Source organism: Cheilinus undulatus, linkage group 8 (assembly GCF_018320785.1).
Source record: "Cheilinus undulatus linkage group 8, ASM1832078v1, whole genome shotgun sequence".
Lineage (NCBI taxonomy): Eukaryota > Metazoa > Chordata > Actinopteri > Labriformes > Labridae > Cheilinus > Cheilinus undulatus.
This window is the reverse complement of record NC_054872.1, coordinates 21,761,134-21,783,933: the sequence shown is the minus strand read 5'-3', so window position 1 is coordinate 21,783,933 and position 22,800 is coordinate 21,761,134. Positions and strand designations below refer to the sequence as shown.

The 22,800-nt window shown below is 38.9% G+C and overlaps 1 protein-coding gene across 2 annotated transcripts in view; it reads left to right on the top strand.

Moving 5' to 3' along the window:
* The window catches only part of cdkal1 (CDK5 regulatory subunit associated protein 1-like 1), a 386,640-nt gene that overhangs the window by 53,006 nt on the left and 310,834 nt on the right, over positions 1-22,800 (top strand). For both annotated transcript variants that reach the window (XM_041793396.1, XM_041793398.1), the window contains exon 4: positions 19,031-19,115. In XM_041793396.1, the coding sequence (XP_041649330.1) occupies positions 19,031-19,115 (85 nt within the window). The remainder of the gene's footprint in view (positions 1-19,030; positions 19,116-22,800) is intronic.

Below are 22,800 nucleotides of genomic sequence, written 5' to 3'. Positions count from 1 at the left end.
ATAAGAATTTTGGCAAAAAAAACAAAACAAAATAAAAAAAACAAAAACAAAACAAGTGAATGAACTTAAAGAAGCAAAAATTTCTTGGGAATGTGGCACTTAGTGCTACAGTAGTGATATTATTGTATACCAGAACACCACTTGACAAGGGAAACTGAACCCTCTACAGCAAACCTTACCACTATATATCTCTAAATCCTTCACATTGATCCTTAGACAGCGTAATCTTTGTCATTGTCTCTCTGACATAGCCACAAGGAATTTAGTTGGATCATGTTGTATCTAAGGGAATCACACTTTCCTTACAAGCTCGAGGTCTTAAGCTGTGACTTGATTGCGGTGCATCACTCGGGTGTGTGGGTCATTGCCCCACCCTGCCTTCCAGTCCACCTGTCCTCCCAGGCTGGCATCCAGCTGTCCGGTCAGCCAATCAGCCAGTAAGGGTCAGACAGGCCTTGTTAGCTCAGTCAAGTGTATCCATTCACCCCAAAGCCACCCCTTTGCCCCAGTATGCTTACCCCTATAAACCGCCTCTACTCTGTATCCCAAGGTCATCATGTCCTGTGTGTTTTTGTGTGCGTGTGTAAGATGAGAGATGGGGTGGCAGTGGAGAGAGGGAGGGGTGCTTGAGACAGAGGGTGAAATGGATGGAGGCTAGAAGACAGAAATAACAAGGGAGACAAGTGTAAGTGTGTGTGTGTGTGCATGCATAGATTGGGATTGGCGTGTTTGTGTGTGTGGGATGGGATGGAAAGTGGGTCATGGTGTGGTCTGTGTGTGAAGCACCAGGAGCATCATATTGACCCCTAGGGCTGCTGTCTGCCGCTCTCCTCTCTTACTGCTCACACACACACACACACACAGATACATAGACACACTCAGACGTCTCTGCCTTTTGCCCTCATATATCATCTACCAGGGCTGAAGACTAGAGGGAAATCAGAGACACACAGATCTATTTCTCTGGTCTGGAAAATCTGCACATCTCAATCGCTCAGATACTTTGTTTTAGTTTACGTCTGGGAAATGACTGAATGAACTCTGAGAAAGTGGTGCCAAAAACTTTGGAACTTACATCCCCATTTGATCGAGAACCAGCGTGCTGAACTACAAACAAGCGTTTCCATTGTGTTTAGTTGCCTTGCTCCTCAGTACAGTTAAATACAGCGTGTCTTTATGGTTAAACTCTACATGGAAGTCCCCACAAGAGACAGATATAACTTACAAGGTGTATGTACAGTTGGCAGGGGAATGTCAAAGAAAGTTTGGAAACTTGTTAAGTAGGTCTGGCTAAAATGGAAAATATGATACTGTAGCTACAGTGATAGCAGTGAAAGGAGGGTTGTATATGATATATATCTATCATCGAGAGAGAGAATTAAAGGAGCCTGTATGAAAGGTTTATGGTGCTTGGAAAAGAGAGTGTCTCCAGAGCTCTTTTTCCTACATAAATATACAAGATCTGACTGCAGTGAACTCCCCTGAACTGCCTGAAAATCCCAGGCAGGATGCTTTATTATCAGCGAGAACTAAAAATGTAAAATACTCTCCAGGCAGGGAGAAACAAATCTGTTTGCAGAGTAATCACCATGAGAACTCTATAGCGCTAAGCTAGTTCATTTTAGGGTGCAATCATATCAACACAAAAGTCTTTGATTATTTAGATCACAGTGTCAATTAGTGAAGGGAGCATGCAACTGTATATGCCTTTGTAAATTAGCCTATTTATAGAACATTTTTATTACATGAGCCCTATAGCCGTCAGCTGATGCACATATTGTAATTGTTCATGTAATAACTGGCTTTTGTCTCATCTGAGGTAATCATTGTGAATTAGTCTGACAATGAGGCAATCACACAAGATAGATGTTTTAATTTAATGCATTTAATGCAATACAACACAAGGCCATTGTTATCTTTGCTTTCCTATAAATTAAACGGATGAGTTGTGAGAGTAGTTGATGGTATAAGGTAAACCTTGTTTTCAGTTGAGATTTTTTAGCAGACAAAAGGACCACCCAAGTGTATGAAAGCTATAAAAACAACAACTTTATTGTATATGGTGCGAACTCTGACAACTAAATCAAAATCAAGTATCATCTGCGTAGGAGATGTTTGGTTTTATTTGTATGATGGAACTTTCTCTACAGTTAAATCAAAAGTAACATCTGAGGTTAATGCGAGATTTAGGTAGTGCAGTAAGAACTGATGGGACAGCTGTAGGAAAAGTGAGTGGTTATACTTGATGGTTACATGAGACAGGAGAAAAAAAAGGGAAAATAGACTTGAGGTTATGTTGTGAAAATGAAAAGTAGAAGAGATTAAAGAGATGTTATGTCAGGAGATGGGGGAGCATAAAGAATGATAGTAGTTTTTAGAATGTTTTGGTAAAATATGAGGTATGCGCACACTGATAGGAACGTAACAACACTATGAATTATGTCTGGCTCTTTACCTCCTGATATGTCTGTGACCAACAATTTTTTTTTTTTTTTTTTTTTGCACTTCAGGGTTTCAAGTAAAATACTGTTATCTGGGACAGCTCTGGAAACATTATTTGGCTCCTATCATGTTTTATCCTTTACATTTGTTTTATTCACTTTTACCCAAACTTATGTCCTCAGCTGACTCGGTGAATCCACCTCAGGCAAGGCTCTGCTTTGCATTTAGATAGTCTCTATCCCTGAATATTATTGTGCAATTTAACAGCTGTACAGACAGACGTATTTAATTATTAAAAAATGTCCTCAAAAGGCCTTTTTTTTTCCAGATGACACTTGTGTCTTATTTATTTATGGCTTCTATCTCTTTGTTTACAATATACTGCCTATTGTATTATATATATTATTATAGCACTGCCTCTGGCAATTGATTTACTGCTGATAGCATCTTATGACTTCTATAATTTATTTTGTTGTTTCATGCAATAAATTGTTCTGTATAATGTATACTATACTCTATTCTGATTTAGCCTTTTCAATTAGTTTTCCTAAATCTCCTGGCTCTTTACAGCAAGATAAATATCTGTGATTTTATCTTAATGTTCAATTGATAATTGATTGTTACAGCTGTATGTCAGATATGTATATGTCCTCTCCTTATTTCTACACACATCAAATCACCCACCTGTTATCTTTTTTGACATATTCTGTGCAAAACGGCTGGGGATCAGTCAACACTCACCACAAATAAACAGTCTGACATAAACCAACAAACATTCATTTAGAAACCCAACTTCCAAAAAGCTGGGATGTTGTGTAAAATATGCATTAAAACAACACAAGGGGGCTGCAAATCCTCTTCAACCTATATTTCATTAAATCCAACACAAAGACAAGATATTTAATGTTTCATCAGGTTCTGAATTTGATGCCTGCAAAGAACACCAAAACAGTAGGGGATGTGGCAAAAAAATACTGGAGAAGTTGTGGAATTTTCAACAACACCTGAAATATTCCACAGGTAAGTAGGTTAATTAGTAACAGGTGATAGTATCAGGATTGACTGTAAAAGGAAAATTCCTGGGAGCAGTTGTAACTGAGTTGCTAGCCCTGGCATCTATGAGGAGAGGCCATAGCCCTCAACTCAGTTGTCGAGTGATTCCTGGTACTGTCTTCCCCCATTCTCTCTCCGGTGTTTCCTGTCTCTCTGCAGCTGTCCTTTTAAATAAAAGCAAAATGCCCCAAAATGATATATGGATAAATAGATGATGGATTGATGGATGGATGGGTGGGTGGATGGATGGAAAGATGGATCACTCTTGAAAGACTCAGTTGCTCACAGTCAATGATGGCATATGATTCTCCACTTTGTAAATGACTGTGTGGACAAATAGTCCAACAGTTTATGAACAACCTTCCTCATTATTCACTTTTAAGTATATTTGGAGATTTACCCATCAACAGGCCATATGATTTTAAAAAGCTTTATAGAGAAACTTGAGATATCTTTGCAAGTAAGGGGCTGAAAACCAGAATTGGATTGCCATGACCTTTGACCCCTCAGATGGCACTGTATTAAAAACCACTTTCATTTCATGATGAATATTTCAACATGGACTCGTATGGAAGTCATCGATACTTAAGTGTGTCGCTGTATCTAAGGGACTCCACCATGCAAAACCAAAGCCATATCAACAACATCCAAAAGTGTAGCTGACCTAAAGTGGAAAATGATGCAGTGGTCTGACGAGTCCACATTTTAAGTTATTTTTGGAAATAGTTGCTATCAAGTCCCAAGGTTAAAGCAGTAAAGGATCATCCAGATTGTTAAAGTTCAAGAGCCAGCATCTGTGATGAGGGTCTATTAGTGTCAGTAGCATGGATGACTTGCACAACTGTGAAGGCACCATTAATGCTGAGAGGTACATTCATCTAGACATCTTTTTCAGGGATGATCCTGCTTATTTCAGAAGGTTAGTGAGTAGTTACATTCAGCACAAGTTACAAAAGCATAGCTTCACAGCAATAGAGTTCAGAACCTTCTCTTGCTGAAAATGTGTGGCACATTATGAAGAGAAAAATTTGACAGTGGACACTTTGCATTGTTGTGAAGCTAAAGATGTACATCAAGCAAGAATGGGAAAGAATTCCACTTTCACCACGTAAATTATCAGTGTCTTCAGTCCGCAGCAGATGCTCACAGAGTGCTGTTAGTAGAAAAAGTGATGTAACATGGTAGTAAACAAGCTTCTGTCTAGGGCTGACAGCTTCAATTCGATTGGTCGATTAATTGATCGGAAAGCTTTAGGTCGACCAAGATCACCCTGGTCGGCAAATCACCCCCCCCCCCCCAAGATGCTTGTCTGGGGGCAAAAGCGTGTCAGCAGCTGAGAGAGAGACGTGCTACTGGGAACAGGGGCAATGCAGCTCTTGGAATTACAGGTAGAGAAGCACACAAAGCTAGCAGAGTGGGATGTTTTCTGATATTTTACAGCATTAACGCTCAGAAACAACACATCAACTCGTCACAAAGTTGCAGGCTGTTGGTATTGAATTGGCGCTGCTGAGTCTCTCTGCTCTGCCCTCCCTCACTGTATCAACTCCCGCGGTCAGTTTAATTTACCTGTCGGCAAATAGGCTGCGTAGTATCATCTCGTTTTATAATCTCCTTAAAGCGTTCACGTTAACGTTGGCTTCTCTTACAGTCACACAGAAAGGAGAGGTGATGAAAGGCGATGCCAGCTGGTCATTAAGGCCCAACGAGCAAACTTTTTTCCTCTCACCTCCGTAAATAAACGCTGCATGCTGCCTGCTTCATGCTCGTAAATGACAGCGCGGGCTGGATCAAGTGATCCTGTTACAAATGAATGAAAAACGATGATCTGAGGTTATTTTGTAGGCTGTATGGGTTTAAAGAGTTACGGTGCTGGGATCATGGAGACCAAAGGCAGGTGTGCGCTGATCGTCTCTCAATTAATTATATTATATAGTAAGACGTGATGAGCCGAAAAGATATATTAATGCTTCCAAAGGCTTGTTATGTTCATTTTAGGATCATTTAGAGTACCAAGCAGGTGCAGTGAGGAGCCTGGATGGATTGAATTAGTCCCCAACGAGGTAACTTTTTATAATGAATTAAATTTTTTTACCTGAACGACCAATCGATTATTTGGTGCCTGGGTGCGATTTTGGTTGACCAAGTTTTTCTTTGGTTGACTACAGCCCTACTTCTGTCCCAACTATTTTGGTGCCTGGTCCATCAAATTCAGAGTGTGTGTGTATTTCCAAAAACAAGAGCATCAATTTGAACATGAAATATCTTTTCTTTATGGGTTAGGGTTAGGGTTTGGCTAGCTGACATTGCCTCCTGTTGTTGATCTTCACTTGACTGCTCAGCTGAATGTTGGTTTTACTTTCTTGCTTTTTTCCCCATGTTATTAATAGTTTGTGCAAGTTTATGCAGTCTTCTGTTTTCAGTTATTAAGCAAGTATGACAAAATTATTTACAATGTTTTGACAGAGCTCTCCCAGCTTGCACCTACTGTGCCGTCAGACAAACCGGAACCGGAAGCAATATTGTGGTTTTTTAAAAGAGTCGATCTGGATCAGAGATTTTTGTTTGTTTTTTAACCCTGTCCTAGTACTTTCCACTGTTATGTTCTTTTCCCCTCATGACCTCATGTGGGGACTTGGCATCACCCCCAAGTTTGGTTGGCCCTCCCCACTCAGAAGAAAGTTCCGCCCTTCTGTGCTGATCCTCCTCTCTGATGCCAGCTGAGATGATGGTTTGAATCCCAGTCAGTGCATAAGCCAAATTCAGTTTGGGCCCTTGGGCAAAGTCATATCTTTGGATAAAAGCGTCTACTAATGACAACGTAACATTGTAAAACTGTAACATCAGGAGTGCCTCATCCATTTCCTGTGAGGGGTGTGGTCAGCGGTGGAGTCAGACAGCTCAGTACCATTTAAAGCCACAGACACAGAAACAGCTAATTGGGAGCAGGGCTGAAACAGAGGGGTTTTAAGACATGCAAAAATCCATTACTGGAGTATTTTTCCAGCAACAAACTTCACAGACATGTTTTGAGGACCTCTGAGACCAATATAAAGTTGTCTTAAAAGGGTAAAATATGTCCCCTTTTTAATAATACTCCAGTGCATCTTTTACCTTAACTAAGCATGCAATTTCCTTCCTTTGTAACAGTGGCGCTGTGAGTTTAAAACTTTTCAACATGTAGAACAACGTAATAGCAACACGCATTGTTTCTAAAGCCTTAACAAGACTTTGTTACTGTATACTGTGAGGCATCAAGTAAAGTACACACAATAACTTTTCCGTCCTTAAAATCTACTTTATATGTTTTATTATTTGTGTTGCATTTCTATGTAACATTTTTTTGAAAGCTTGATCTCATGCCAGCTCATTTCGACATTGAGTCTCATATAGTCTTTATGTGTGTGGTTGTGCTGTAGTCACATCCTGGAGGTATTTCATTAACATTGTTTATCTGTGAGTAAATTTAGAAAAAGTAGAGATCAGCTAAAAGGAAACATGACTTTATCAATGTGTGCTTTAAGGGAAACAAGTGAAGATCTGCATCTTAATCACCTAGCTATTAAAAGTTGTTTTCTTGTTTACAGTAAATGAGTGAAATGAATTTACATTTTTCAGTTTTCATCTGTGAATTGGCACATCTGCATAAAATGGATACAGGGGAGATGAGGGAAATTATTTTATTCCCCATTCTGCCTGTTATTGTTTGTGTGTTTTCTGCGCTTCTGACCCTACAGCTGAGCCTCATCTCTGTTTCTCTGCAGGGGGCTTCACACACCTGTGGGTACATTGGACTACAGACACTTTGAGCAAAGACAGCAGAATACATAATTTCATAGTGTTTATGAAACAAAATATTTATGATTTCAAAGGTGCACGCATATGGGTTTGGCAAGTGTCAAACTGCTGCTGTCACATGAATGCTTTTTAATATTAACAGACAAATGTTTGTTCTACATCAGAGCGTGGTACTCTGCTCACTGATGACACTACAGTTTCTCTTTCTGTTTCAAGCTGATTTTTTTCTGCCCTCTGTCTTTGTATCCCTTTACCCACTGACTGTGTTTTCCCACTTTCATCTCCACCACTCTGTTGTTCCCCTCAGTCCTCATTTCACATCTTGTTTGTTGTTTGCTTGCATTGTTGGTCATCCTTAAATCCCATTTGGGTTTTGAGTATCACCTGCCTCCACTTACACTCACTTTTTTTCTTTTCTTCTCTCTCTCAGGATGACCCTTCCTATTGCTTTAATCCTTTTTTGCTGCCTTTCTTTTCATATTCACTTGCAGCCATCTGATCCTTGCTCTCACCCTTTCTTTTGTCTGTCTCCATCTGTACCAATTTAGTGCACCTGATCCCATAACCCTCTCTCCTCATCTCCATAGTACTGTAGTTAGTGATTGGGTTATTTATGGCCCGGGTATCAGTGCTAAACATATAATTTATGTTGCACCAAATGTTTTCTATTACTGAAGGTCTGGACTGCAGGCCAGTTTAGCACCTGGACTCTTACTGTAAAGCCATGGTGTTGTTGCTGGATGTGGTATGTGATTAAGCATTATTTTGCTGAAATATGCAAGGCCTACCTTGAAAGAGTCGTTGTCTGGAAGGGAGCATATGTTGCTCTAAAACATCTACATACTTTTCAGCATTTATAGTTCCTTTCCAAATGAGTAAGCGACTCACACCGTAGACACTGATGTAACACTGTACCATCACAGATGCAGGCTTTTGAACTGTGCACTGATTACAAGCTTGAGGGTCCCTCTCCTTTTGAGTCTTCAGGACAAAGCGTCAGTGGTTTCCAAAAATAATGTGAAATTTGATTTATCTGACCATAGAACAGTTTTCCATTTGCCTTTGTTCATTTCAGATGAGCTTTGGCCAGAGAAGACGGCAGCGTTTTCTGGATCATGTTATCATGTCATCATAGCTTCTTCTTTGCATGATACAGCTTTAACTGTATTTGTGATGGCAATGGTGATCTGTGTTAACAGACACTTCCCTGAGCCCATGCCATGATTTCCTGTCCAGGATCATGCCTGTTTTTAATGCAGAGCTGCTGGAGGGTCCAAAGATCACCAGCATCAAATATTGACCTTCAGCCTTGTGCATGTGTGCACAGCAACTCCTCAGTATTTCCTTAATCTTTTGTTATTATGGGGGGGGGGGGGGGGGGTATTCTAAGTTATCACATTTTAACTTTGAGGAGCATTTTTCTAAAATTGCTCTACCATTTTTAGACACATTTTTTCTGTTTGGTGAACTTCTGCCCAGCTTTACTTCTAAGGGGGTCGACCTCCCTAAAATGCTCCTTTTATACCCTGTCATGTGACTGACCTTGCTAATAAACATAAGTTGCAAAATATTCCTTCAGATGTTTCATTAGTACCACTTATTTTTATAGCCTTTTGTTGCTCTATCCCTTCTTTTTTAAGATGTGTTGCTACCATCAAATTTAAAATGATGTCTTATGTTCTATTGTGAATAAAACCATTTTTTTCTGTTTTTATTTAGGTTTTTACACAATGCCCAAACCATTTGGAATTGGGGTTGTAAGATGTGAATAGGAATGTTTCAGGGGGTATAGACTGAAGTAGTGTCACTGTCACACTTGTATGTGGTTTACAGAGAGCTTTTTTTGGTACAGTTTACATAGTTCACGTAAAAATGTCTAAGGAAATTGATGCCTTTGTTACTTTTGCAAAGACTTCCCTTCCCTTTGGTAAAGTATTTCCCTGCAAAGACAGGGAAATACTTTACCAAATTTGATAAACAGCTTTTTCTGCACTTCCTTGAGTGCTTCTTCAGATTTCGTCTTTCTTGTATTTCGTCCTCTGTCCAGGTGATCCTGTAGTGCCTCAGCATAGTCAGGCCTGAACAGGTCACTCCATGAATAAGTGTCATGTCAACCGTTTTCTCTCCAGATATGATTTCACTGAAGTAGAAGTGTGCTTGGGATTGCAACGCAAAATATTCAGTTCCCATTCAGGTGATTTCCACAAGGAATGGTGTAATGAATTACACACTCGTGCTTAATAATCAAATATGATGTTGGCCTAATAGTTTTACATAATACTGTTTTAATTTCTTTCTTTTTTTTCTAGTCATAGTGGCAAAGCTGTATTTGCAACTTCATAGCCACTGTCCACACATTAGGTGAGCTGCTGAACTCAAAGACACTGTTTTCCAATAAGAAACTTACAGATGAAAATGAAACTCAGGTTTCTCAACTGAGTTGACTTGACTGAGTCAGTAGAACGTTTTGACAGGAGCAGAAAGTTCCAGAATTTTGGTTCTAAGGCCTTTAGATCCCGATCACCATGTTTTCAGACAGTAAGTTAAGTGTGATGATCACAGTAAACAGGTTGGTAAATATGGATGAATAAGTTATGTAAGGCAATGCGAGGGAAGTGTTCTAAAAGTATTGATGAGAACTTTAAACTTGACCCTGTAAACCACAGGGAGCAAGTAGAGATTTCAGTATGGGATTGATGGAAGACAGTTTAAGAGACAGACTTTGAAATAGTAATTTTTCATTTGCTGGGATTTAATGTTAGAAACATGTATTATTTATGCCTGCAGTATGCAAATTATTGCACATCTCTTTAAATTTCCTTTTTTAAACTGATCTTTGGCAGGAATCATCTCAGCCTTCTGTCTGAAGTCATTTCAAAGCTATGAATACAAGGGAGTTAGCAGGTTTAACTCAGGGTTAACCAACTCATTCTTCAACACACACACAGCATTTACCCTTTCACACACATGGATACACACACCCACACTTATACAAATACGAGGATGCTTGTCTTACCCCCTCGGGGCTTTTTCTTCATCAGATAAAAGATTAGTCAACAGTTTTTTGTGCACATTCTGTACTTACAGCCTCTCAAATAATTGCCCTCTGGCCATAGCATGCAAAAATAACCAAATCATTCCCCTGCCATTGGCTGCACCTCCATACCTATGCAAATCTTATGCAAATGTTTTACTTTCCAGAGATTTCCCAACAACAGCATTTCTATGGGTGGTCGGAATTTATATGCAGTAAAAGCTGAGTCACTTAGGGTCATCCCCGGCAGCTTTCCCACACAGAAGGATAGATAAAAGAAAATACGGATGTTGGGGTCCATGAATTAATAACTTCACACAGTTACTTAAAGTTAATCTTTTACATAGTGCTGACAAACAGTGTACAGTGCAGCCAAAAGTACGACTGTGAATATTACTTGGTATCACATCGGACTGTGCACTGTTTATGAATCTTAATGGCATAATTACTTTATGTTTGCACTGGTTTAGGGAAAAAAACATGTTTATTTTCTTTTTTCCCTGTGCTTGCAGAATACAGCAGAATAATAATGGAATAAGGGGCGTCTATTGTTTACACAAAATCAGAGAACTTAAAAACACTTTGAGATGTTGGGCTATTTTAGAAAAACTCTCTGCTGCCATGTGCAACTGTGCATGGTCTCTAGAAATGCATTTTTAGGGTTTGCATTTATCGCTAAGATCATTAACACTACTGCTCTGCCAAGAGTGAGTTTATGCATAAAAACAACAGCCAGGATCATGTTTTGTTGTCTTGTGGCACACTTAAATGCTGTAAAGGCTTGACTAGTTTCAAAATGAATAAAATTTGCTTGGCTGAAGAAGCTGTCACTTTCTGCCATCTTCATTTCAGTCTGACTGTGATGTTACTCCATTAGCTCATTTTCATGGAGGAACAGGCAGTCTGCAGGAAGTAATTCATGGTGGCAACTGTAGACATGTTTGATTTCTTTTGTCAGTTTGGACCCATCAGTGTCAGCCCCTACTCGGCTCCTAATTCACCTTGCTGTGAAGTTTCTGCAATACTTCATTAGACATGGCTGACACTTAACCAACAAAAGTTAGGCATCATAGCAAATGTGTGAAATGACTTAAGTATCTAAATGTGTTGGAGCAAAGTTTGCACCTCCTGATATTTCTCAGATTTTATGAGATAGGGCTGGGTATTTCCTATAGCCTCACAATATATGACTTAAAGTGACACAGCAGTCATGATGCGAAACAGATTATGTTACACATTGATTTTGGATAATAGACCTGTCATACACAGAAATCAGCACAATAGCAGTTCTTTGTTGTAGATGATAACAGCAGAGTCCTAACTGACAGGGCCCTGAAATTTAAAACACTAGAATTCATGTCCTCAGAGAGAAATAAATTAAAGTGTGTTTTTAAAATCACTGAGCTACTAATTGTTTTGTTTTTTTTTTTACTTAAAAGAGCCCTCTCTGTCGTCTCTTTTGTTTTTGTTTTTTTTGTACAACAATGTTTTTATGGTTTTACTTGTATTTGCAAGATTGTCTTTTTGCTTTGTGTGCATAAAACAAAGGCACTAATGTTTCTGTATTGAACTAATGAGTGGGGTTTTACAGCATTTCTCATATTTATAAGCGGCTACATGAAGCCTTTAATTTCAGCTATGCTGTACCTCTAAAATCTTTTCAAATCAAGCATGAAAGTGCTGTTTGCGATCTTCTGATCAAGTTTAGGAGTTAAAGGAAAATTTTACTTAATAGCATCATTCAGTCCTGACTGGGATGACACACTGTGGCTTGGTGTAAGGAGCCTAGCTGTTGTTGCATACTGCTAATTGAAGGGGATGTGGGGAAAAATCGTTACAGCATAGTATTGCGATATTTTGCGTGGCGATATTGTATCGATTTGTCTGCCAAGTATTGATTTTTAAAAAAAATCAATTGCTTAAATGGCCTGCAGTAATGAAAAAATGAAATCAATTGCTTTTACTGTCACATGATGATGATGTTGCACCCCTTATCCAGTGAGGTCGACAGAGGTGATCATACAGCAGGAAAAGTTAGCAAAACAAATTTGGCAGCACCAGGGAAAGGACATTAGGAATGCAAGCAGGGCATGAATGAGATGGACATGACACATCGGGTTTACAAGGAATGCTGCATGAAAATAAAATACTGCAGAAAGACGACAGCCTTGAGGGTAAGGCTAATGCTAAAACAGCAAAGCAGTTGAAAAAATGGTATAGATTGTAAGATATATCGCAAAACTCACTGCATTGCAAAGTGTTTAAAGTTGCAGTAATATTGAATTGTGACCAAAATATTGTGATAATGTCATATCTTGGTGCCACTAGTGAGTCCCATCCCTACTAATTAGCCTTTGTCTTGTCCTGTATAGAGGAAAGTTGTTGGTATTGCTGCAGTGTTTTACCTTGTATTTGCATAGCTTGGATATTGTGTGACTTATGTCCAACTCTGGGCTTTCTGGTGTCGAGGAAGCCAAAAATAATCCAGTATCGTTGCTTTCAGTCTTGCTGGCAGTGGTTTGACTGTCAGATCCATAGTTATGCGTTTTGATCTGAAGTTTGCTGCATCATGCAGTTTAGCGCCTGCTCACATTTGTTGGCTTTTTTTGTGCTGTTCACTATGGGTGATATGTATGTAACTGCCATCACAACATTTCATTCATATCAGTTCTGTAACATCTGTACCCATTCATGGTGACAAGGAGTATGTGAGGATATACTGCCATATAGCTTTTTTTAGCACAGGAATAATGAGGTTTTCTCATCCACTGTTGATTGAAAACAGTTCACAAAAGGTAAAGTCATTTAAAATTGAAGTTGATATAAATGTGTCCCTTGGATTCAATTTGAGCTAAAATAGTCTCTCTCAATTTTCTGTGTGCTATGATTTTTACGTTCATGGAGAAAGATAATGCAGCTTGATGATATTTCACACTAGGTAATGGGGCAAATCTTTCATAACAAATCATTAAGAAAAGCTGTTGCTTTAGTCATTTTTCTTTTTGCTTTATATCTTAAATTCATCGTTCAGTAACACCAGGCAAAATCTTTCTCACAACATGAAGTTGGATTTTGTTCCGGTTGTGGTTGGTAAACCCAACAAAGAGGGAGTTTTAACTCTTTGTTAACTCTTCAGATTATAGCATTTCAGAGAAGGATTATGGGAAAACAACAGGTTTACACACCCAAGTACCATAAATTTTATGAGACTGTATTGATAAAGGCACTATGATGTTTAATCATTATTTAAATGCTAAAAGATGTGGTCGTGATTCACTTTTTATAATGTTTCAATCCCTGACTGTCTTCTGCTATTTGACCCTCACAGTGTGACTTTGTTAAACTGAGATCATGAAGACCAAGCATGTATCATGACAGAAATACATAGCTCACAGACCTGTGAAACAGGAAGTGATTACGTTTTTAGTGCACTGGATTGCATTGGATATTGGTCTGTTTTGAGTCTTGATCCGTTTTTGTAATATGCATCTTACTTTCAGATTCTTGCCACAAAAATATATTAAAGTTTTTCAGTAATAACTTAAATATTTATTCCTTTTTTATCAGTATTATCTTTTTAGGTCATTTTAGGTTGGGATTATCACAGGCTGTCATGTTGAGGCCTCAGACTCTGTAAATGTTTAGTTGTTTTATTTATTTACACTTAAAACATTAACACTTCACATCCTTAAAAAGCAAAAGGTTGCTTTGCCCTGATTTTCCTTTGTGGCTGAGAAGCTGGTGCCCATCTGACTTCTCTCATCGCTTTGTGTTGGCTTTGACCCTCAGTTTACTGGTAGTGGCATCAAAGGGAGCTTAAATTTGCCACCAAGGTGCGGTGTCATACATCCTGTCATTTCCTGTTGCTGTGGCTGGACTTGGTCAGCATTTTGCACTCAACAGGGGGGCTGAAATACTTGTTTTTTTGCTCTACAGTGAGTCTGCCATGCAGATGCTTAACTGGAACAAGAACAGCTGCTGCTGTTGTCACTTTCAGGACTAAGGGAAGGCTTAGAAGTTTACAAAAACCAAAAAAATATGACTAACTTGGTTATTTGGATGTTGCACAGAACTGCCTTGTTTCAGTGATTAAAGCAAAGGTTTTAGATGAACAACATGTGTGATGGCAAGAACAGCAAAGCAAATCCTCCCCTAAGTTAAAAGAGCTGGAAAATATTGATTAATGATAATAATGCTAATTAATTCATCTCTAAAGTTAAACCTTGTATGAAAATGCTGAACAGTTGCACCGCTACTATAGTGACTTAAAAACAAGTAAATCATTGATGTATAAAAGAAAACAGCTAACTTCATAACTGATCACTGACCATTTTATCTGATGTAGACTCTTTAAAATCCTTTGTTCCTTGATGTTTTAGCCTCTATTGATACTCCAGCAGTATTTTGTTTAGTTTCATTAGTGTACTGGTCTAGTTGTGCTGACTCTGTAGATGGGGTTGTTTTGCAGATGTTTTTATCCATCTTTACTCTGTGTGTGTGTGTGTGGGGGGGGGGGGGGGTTGAATTGATGGAGAGCTTGTTGTTGTTGGTCTGGAAAGCCCCCCTCGGGACAGAAAGGAGACAGCAACCACACAGCTGAGACCACTCCCACTAGTCCGGTGTGTGTGTGCGTGTGTGTGTGTGTGTACGTTTTTGTGTGCATTAGTTGCCTAGATAAATAAAGGTGTGGGCATAATGGGAACCATTTGCCAGCTGAACTCGTCTCTCTGCGCTTGTCAAGTCACGAACAAATACGCTTCATTGTTTTTCAGTTGTAGTTCAAGGATTAGTCATTTTTAAAAATCTTTTTATACTCCTGTCCCAAAAGAAACGAGTCTTCAGAGCACGCAAAGCTCCAAAAAAACAAATCTAACTAATGATTCATGTTTTACCAGTGTGACTCACTCTATTTTGGTTGACTAACAAGCTGTGCAGATGTGCAGCTGTTCTCATGGTTTATGGGATCTCACCGTCACCTTCTGTCTGATTCAACTTTTACAACTCAAGGCCCCAACTTTTATATTTTTATGTGTTATATTAGGTAGTTTAGATGAAAATAAAAGTCATAGAGTACTAAAAAATCTTTAATATTAAACCACTTATCTAATATGAATTTATAGCTGTTAAAGGGATATCGACTCCTTCAGACCTATCAGGGGGTGCTGTGCGATATCTCTAGATCAGGAGTTCCCACACTTTTTAGCCTAGGGTCCCCCAAAGTTACATTGCCAGAGACTTGGGTCACCCAAAAGTCCCAGTCCCAGGACATAAAATGTTACACACACCCTTGCACACTCACTAGGCTCTGTCAACATTGACATAAAAGCAACACAAAAGAACACAAGAGTTTTAAAAACACATTATATTCAGAAATCTATTGTGTGAAAAGGCTGAAAGCAGAGTGTACCCTTTTAACTACAAAATATTTCTTTGTCATGTGGAAATCATCTCATGACCCCCTCTTTGGTGCTTTGTGTCCTCCATGGGATCCCGACAGAGCTGGAGAAAGTACACGACTAATAATTTCAGGTGAAGTACAGCTACTCTGATTAAAATTTACTTAAGTAAAAGTAAGAATACTGGTCTATAAATCTACTCAAATAAATGTAAAAAGTATTAAATTTAAAGTAAAATGAACATCATAACTGACAATGTTAATTAAACTAATGCACAGTCAAAATTTCACACAGAGTGGCTGTGCCGCGATCCACCGGCGAATAGTACTACAGAGCAAATCGCTCGCTGTCTAGTCAGTCTGAGCAGTTCCTCTGCCTGCTCCAGTCTGACACTGGCAGATCCCTTCAGCACCACTCCACTGTGCTTTGTTGGTGATATGCCACAGCAGGTTCATTTTCAGCAGAGACCACTGCCAATTCATGTCAATTCCTGTTGATGAGAGAGCTCCAAACATGAAGTGGAAAGCATTGAGTAACCGATACTTTGAAAATACAAAACAATGCATGGTCTCCCGCTCATAAATCATGACTATATCAACATCATGTCTCATCCTGCAGCTAGAGCAAAAGGTCAGCGGTAGGTCAGTGGGTCACAGAGCTACAAGAGCGCTATTGACGCAGAAAAGTTAACATGAATCTTTTAACTTCCTAACGTACGCACCCATGGCAGAAGCAATATCATGGACTAATGCCAGAATGTATGACAGGTCAGCCCCAAAAAGGTAAAATATTCTGCTGAAGACATACTATTCCTGCATGAACTTGCATCTCCCGTGATCTCTGCCCTCTGGTCAGGACTGAGCCTCATTGCCTAGAGCTCTAGACACACTTCCACTGTGCAAGGCTGCTCACCTTCGGTCGGCAAAACTGTGACGCTGCAGACACAGCACAGCAGTTGTATGTGGAAATTGTGGATAACTCAGTGGATAACTTAACTCATGGTGCAAATGTGTCTCACATCAAAAACAACAAGAGACACCAAAAGACTCCCATCCGTCATCAGCTGTTTTGAGGATGTGATGTGATATCGTTCTCTTACTTTGTGCTACTGCCAGTCAGCAGAATTGGAAAAAGTAGTAAGAGGATTGTACTCTGGTTAAAATGTACTAAGTAGAGATAAAAGTACTGATTTCAAAATGTGCCCAAAAATACAAGTAGCAAAACACTACTCAGTTACAGTAATTGAGTAAATGTGATTAGTTACCTCCACCCCTAGGTCCCACTTTGGTAACCACTGCTCTAGATCAGCCTAATAAGTGTGTGTCCTCATTGTACCCTCCTGGTAGTCGAAGTGAACTGGTCAGATGAGAGCTCATCGGCTCATTAGCGAACTAATTGACCAAACGGCTGGATGGTGTCCGCCCTTGTTCTCTGAGAATGTGGCATTTCCCTTAGACTATAACTGGTACGCCTGCTCTGTGTCATACAGTCAGATTTTTTTTTTTATCCACATCACCTTTTGCAAACAATGTATTGAAAATATCTGTCCTTTCTCTTTTCCTGGGACCTAATGTGTTTGTCACAAAATAGTGGGTGTATATGAAATCAGGAATACAGGAAAATACAGTGAGAGGGGTGTGTGTGCTTGAGTGCAGCAGGAGAGTGGATTCTTAGTAAAATATCTGGTTCAATGTGGCGGAAAGAAGTGAGCTTGAAGCCCTGGACCACTGCTGTGCAATATCCCCTTGAGTATGTGTGCCCATGTGTGTCTCCTGGCAGTGCCATGCTAAGCCTGCCACCACCGTCTAAAGCAGCAGCAGAGCTTAACATCACAAGAAGAATCACACCACTTTGTGTTGTCTGTGTGTTGCTGTGTATGTTCATTACAAATATACTCAAATGACTGTGGTAGTTAAAATCTTCATTTTGATACATTTAGGAGTTGTTTAATGTTTGCCCTCATTTTAGAGTTACTTCAGATGCTACAGCAAGTACTTAAATAAAGGCTGACTCAGACTATGTAATTAAACCAGATTTTAGCCTGACTGCAGCATTGCAGCTCACCACCAAAACTCGGGCCCGATTAAGAGCGTCGGGAACGACAAAAGGGTCTTGTAGTGTGACATGATTACCGACACGTCTAAGACGCCCCATGGCCATGATTCAACAAGACTAGCATGTCTGAATTTTTCTTATATCATCGTCTAGTTTGACACCCTGACCTGACGTCAACGACAAGAACCCTGACGTCTACCAGTAAGAGACAATTTGCTCCTTATCTTTGCATCATCATTTACAAGGACCCCCTTTTATCCCTTCAGAGAACTAATTGTGTAAATTTTGTTTTATTTATGTTATCACATGCATACCTTAAGTTCTATCTGAAGGGCAGCCAATCCATATTGTCCTCCTTTTGACACCTCCATAACTGTTATCTATGATCCAATCCATAATTGTTTCTTATTTTCCTTTTTACGAGCAAAAGACCGCTACAGTAACATAGAGCGCTTCTGTTGTGGAGTGATTGACACTCTTTGACCCGCCCCCTGACAACCTATGAACTCATACTCAGTCACGGAGACAGTGGTGACGTCAGCATACGGTGAGCAGTCGAGATCACTCTTGTAGTGTGACCAGGCTGCCGGCCAAGAAGGGACAAGATTTTGGTTGAATAGTCTGACATGGTGCCATTGCGAACCACCAAAAAAAATCGTGTAGTCTGAGCCGGCCTTAAGGCAAAGCAAGTATGAATGAACTTAAAGTGAATCCTTACAAAATCACATCATTTAGGAAGTTCGCATGAGTGGTTGGCATCAGGCATTTAAGCTAGAATAAGAAAACAATAAGCTATTAATGCATTTGCTTTGCTTTAATCAAAAATGTAAAGGATGTCTGAAGTTTAAAACAATCTAAGTGACTGTGATAACAAGCAGATACAGTAATCTACTCTGGTTATGTTTTTACTCTCTAAAAGTAAGCTAAAGCAGATCAGATGGACTCTCCTGTGTATACAGCACTCAGAAACCTAATCACAGCACTTTTTTAGCTTCATAGAGGATAGATAACATTAACACACACAAAAAATCATGAAATCATATATTTTGTTAAAACTAGTTGGCTACTAATTATATGGATGTGACTTTGAGACACACAGACCCACTGCATATTTCTGACACAGCAGGGCTGTAGTCTGTTGAATACTTGACATAAAATTGCTGTGGTCTTTTTAATTGGTTATTGAGTGAAATTATTTGCTTGTTTAAGTATTTTGTCCAAGTTTATAAACATTGTATTTGTTTTTCTACAGATGACCCGACAGAAGCAGACGTGTGGGTGCTGAACAGCTGCACTGTGAAAAACCCTGCAGAGGACCACTTCAGGAACTCAATCAAGTAAAAAATGCACACAACACATATGAACATAAAGTTCCTCGCTGAAACCATTTAGGCACACAGTGCTTAACAAATTTATTAGACCACCACCCAAAGTAAGGTTTATGCCACAGCTGCCCTAAATTAACAGCATTGGTAATTACCAAAAGCATTTTTTATGTTTCTGCAATGGTTAATACACCAATATGTAGAAGCTCTTAAACCCAAATGATATTTTTAATGCTAAAATATAATTATTATTGTTATCCATGAATTTTCAAATTTACTGATTTACAAAAAAACTGGAAAAATAGTAAAGCACATTATTATTTCTTGATTAATATATCAAATTATAGTTATTTACTTGCATTCTTGAACAGAAAAAATAGTTTTAGTGGTTGAATGTCATGCTTGATTCATTTCTGACTTCTCAGAGAAGCCCAGTGAGCCGGCTCAAATTTGAGTATACAAAGGTGAATTCAGTTTGAAATTCCTTATTCCTGTTCAAAATGGTGGAGAGCTCACTGAAAATGAAAGAGTCCGCATTAAATCACTTCATGATGCTGGATGGTCTCTGAGACAAATATGACAGGTGGTCTAATAAATTTGTGAAGCACTGTACATTATGCTGAAATAAATACTTCAGTGCCATTTGATTTGATTTTTCAGAACTAGTTACCCCTTGTTTGTTTCTATTAATCTAAGTTTACACAGGTGGGCCAGGTGGAACTCCATTCAATCTCTGATACGTGTGCTGTCCACACACACACACACACACACACACACACACACACACACACACACACACACACACACCCACAATTTTGTTGACTTAAACTATGACTAAAACTTGGTACACTACCTTTTTCCATGAGAAAGACTAGACTGTAGCCAAAAATAGATATTTGATGGAAGTTTAATTTTCGTCAAGAGGACTTAATCTAGACTGAAATGTAATTTAATTTTTGTCGGACATTCAAAATCCATTATATTTCTCAGCTGTGGTTAAATCTGTCAAAATACAATGCATCTTTATCTACTCTGGCTCTCAGCTAAAGAAAGCTTTGCTGTACCTTAAATGTTGGTGCTTTTATGTTTTTGTGTGAGTTGATGTGCTGCACCTTTTCAGATTGCTTCCAAAAGTCAGTCGCTGCCTAATCACACTCGCATACAGAAACAAATAGAGGGAATACTCAGATACATCTTTTAAAGTTCTGTGAATGTCAATATGGTGCACAGATATTCGGGATTTCTTTTTGCCTGTTTACTTCTGTAGTTTTGTAACATGGTTATAAAATGTCCTGCAGAGTGATTCAGCTCACAGCAGGTGGCCAAGTGCTTAAGGCGCGCCCCGCGTACGCGGACGGCACAGGTTCGAATCCAGCCTGAGGCCCTTTACCGCATGTCTCTCCCCTGCTCTCGTCCCTGTTTCCAACTCTATCCACTATTCTCCTCTATCAAATAAAGGCACAAAAATGCCTTAAATAAACCTTAAAAAATCACTGTATATACAGTATCTTTGGCAATTGTTAAATTTTCCTACCTGAAGCATTAACCCATCGATTTCCAGCTATCCAGGACACCTGCCAAGACTTGGTTGATACCAGCTAAAGGAAACCCTTATTCCATATCAATGGGTACTTTTCACACACTCCTCTCCAGGGAGGAGAAAAGCCTGCACCTTAAATCACAAATGATCACAAAATATTTTGGCAGCCTATTGTCCTAAACCAGTTAGCCAATGGACAGAAAAGTTTATCATATAAGCTCAGAGCATTTAAGACAAAGTGATTCTAGCTTCTTGATCATAGAGATTTAACTCTTTTTAGATAACATAATATCATTATCCTTTAGGCTTTGGATAATAGGCAAGCAGTTTGGATGTTTAAGTGTTCTCTCTGGGTAAATTGGGATTGCTGTTGATTTGGAGGATAGCATACAAGACATAAATCATTCAGATGAAATAACGATGAGGGACTAAATATTGCTCTGAACATTTTAAGATCTAGTAGAACAAAGAATAGAGCATGTGGCATGTGGTTCAGGAAGCCCAGAAGAGGTTTGTGTAAATTTGGTCACCTTAAAAAAAATCCTCCAGCCTCAGTTACCTTGAAACAACAACAGGGCATTTGTCTGAAATGTTTGAAAGGGCAAATTACAGGCTTTTTAGGTGGTTTGCTCTTTAGATGATGTGAATTTTAAACTAAATACAAAAAGCAGCAATTTATCATCTGTCACATTTTACATGTTGGATATCTGAATAATCAAAACTCACAAACTTATCATGAGGCAGTTTTTCAGTTTGAGGAAGGAGGGGTAATTTCTCTTGGCTACCTTGATCAGTGCAATCTTCATGTCTTCCTGCTTCATCTGTCTCCTCATGCTTGCTCTCTCTTTCACTCTTTCTGTCATGCCAGTTTTTACACAAAAAGAAATTCCAATTGAAATTCACAAAATAATAACACACTTCAAGACTTTGAAAATGTCGTCCTTGTTGATGCCAGAGTTTTCATTTGACTGGAAATCACCCAGCTGTAATGCTAATGCAATTAATGCTCTATTCACTGGGAGGAACACACACTGGCACACACACATGCACACACATTCAGTAACAGGAATAAAAACTTCTTTTTTATCACTTGCTTCTTGCATGATGGAGACACAAAATGAGGGTGTATGTGATCAGAGGGAATCCACATGCCCACTTAACTTTTTTTTTTTTTTCATGCCATGATTTTCCTTGGCTTCTCTTCAATATGATCGACAGGGAGAAAAAATGAGAGGAGGCGGAAGGCACACGGCTTCCTCGCGCTCAGTCACACGTTGGCCGCTACGCCTGCACCTCCTGGTACCACAAACACTGGCACACATAATTTACACACACATTGGCCCAGGCTGAGGCCTATTTGGTGGTCCTTAAAATGCAAATGGATCTGTTCAGTAAATTTTTTATCAGATTTGATTGCCTTAGATTCTGATTACTAGTATAAATAAGTCATACAAACCATAAATAAGAGAATTAAGGTTTAAAAGCACACAGCTGATGAACAAGTTTGACCTGCAAAGGAAAACACCGAAAATAAAAGCTGACACCAGACACCAGGCACAACATATTTCTTTTTCTCATACAGCTGAAGAAGCAGGAACTTCTCTTCATAGAAAGTAGGGATATAAAATGCAATCAAAGCAGAATATGGTGATTTGAATTTAAAAAAGGGGTCTTATTACATTTTAAAACCTGCTGTCCATAACATTTTTTGGTGACTTTTATACTTCTGTGTGTTAAATCACTCAATCAGGTTTTATAGCAGTTTATTTCTGCTGCAGCTTCTTCGTGTCTTTCATGTTTAAAATAAACAATTCCCCTTGCAGTACCTGATGTAAAACATACACCAGTTAAATGTTTTAAGTTCATGGTGCATAGAGCTCCTATTGGCACAGTATTGATAAGCTAAAAATGTATTGATATTTGGGTATTTGAAAAAAATAAAAGAGAGCTGGGTCTTTCATTTGTATGGTTGACATATTGCTGTCAAAAACAAAAAATTGCAATTGTTTTTCTCCCCTGTAAAAGAGATCTTTGTATCTCAATGGGAATACTCCTGGTTGAATGAAGGTTAAATAAATGAATATGTAAACCCTTAGAAAGTAAGTCTACACATGTTTTTCTTATCAAAATAACTTTGTTTATACTGTTGTATAAATG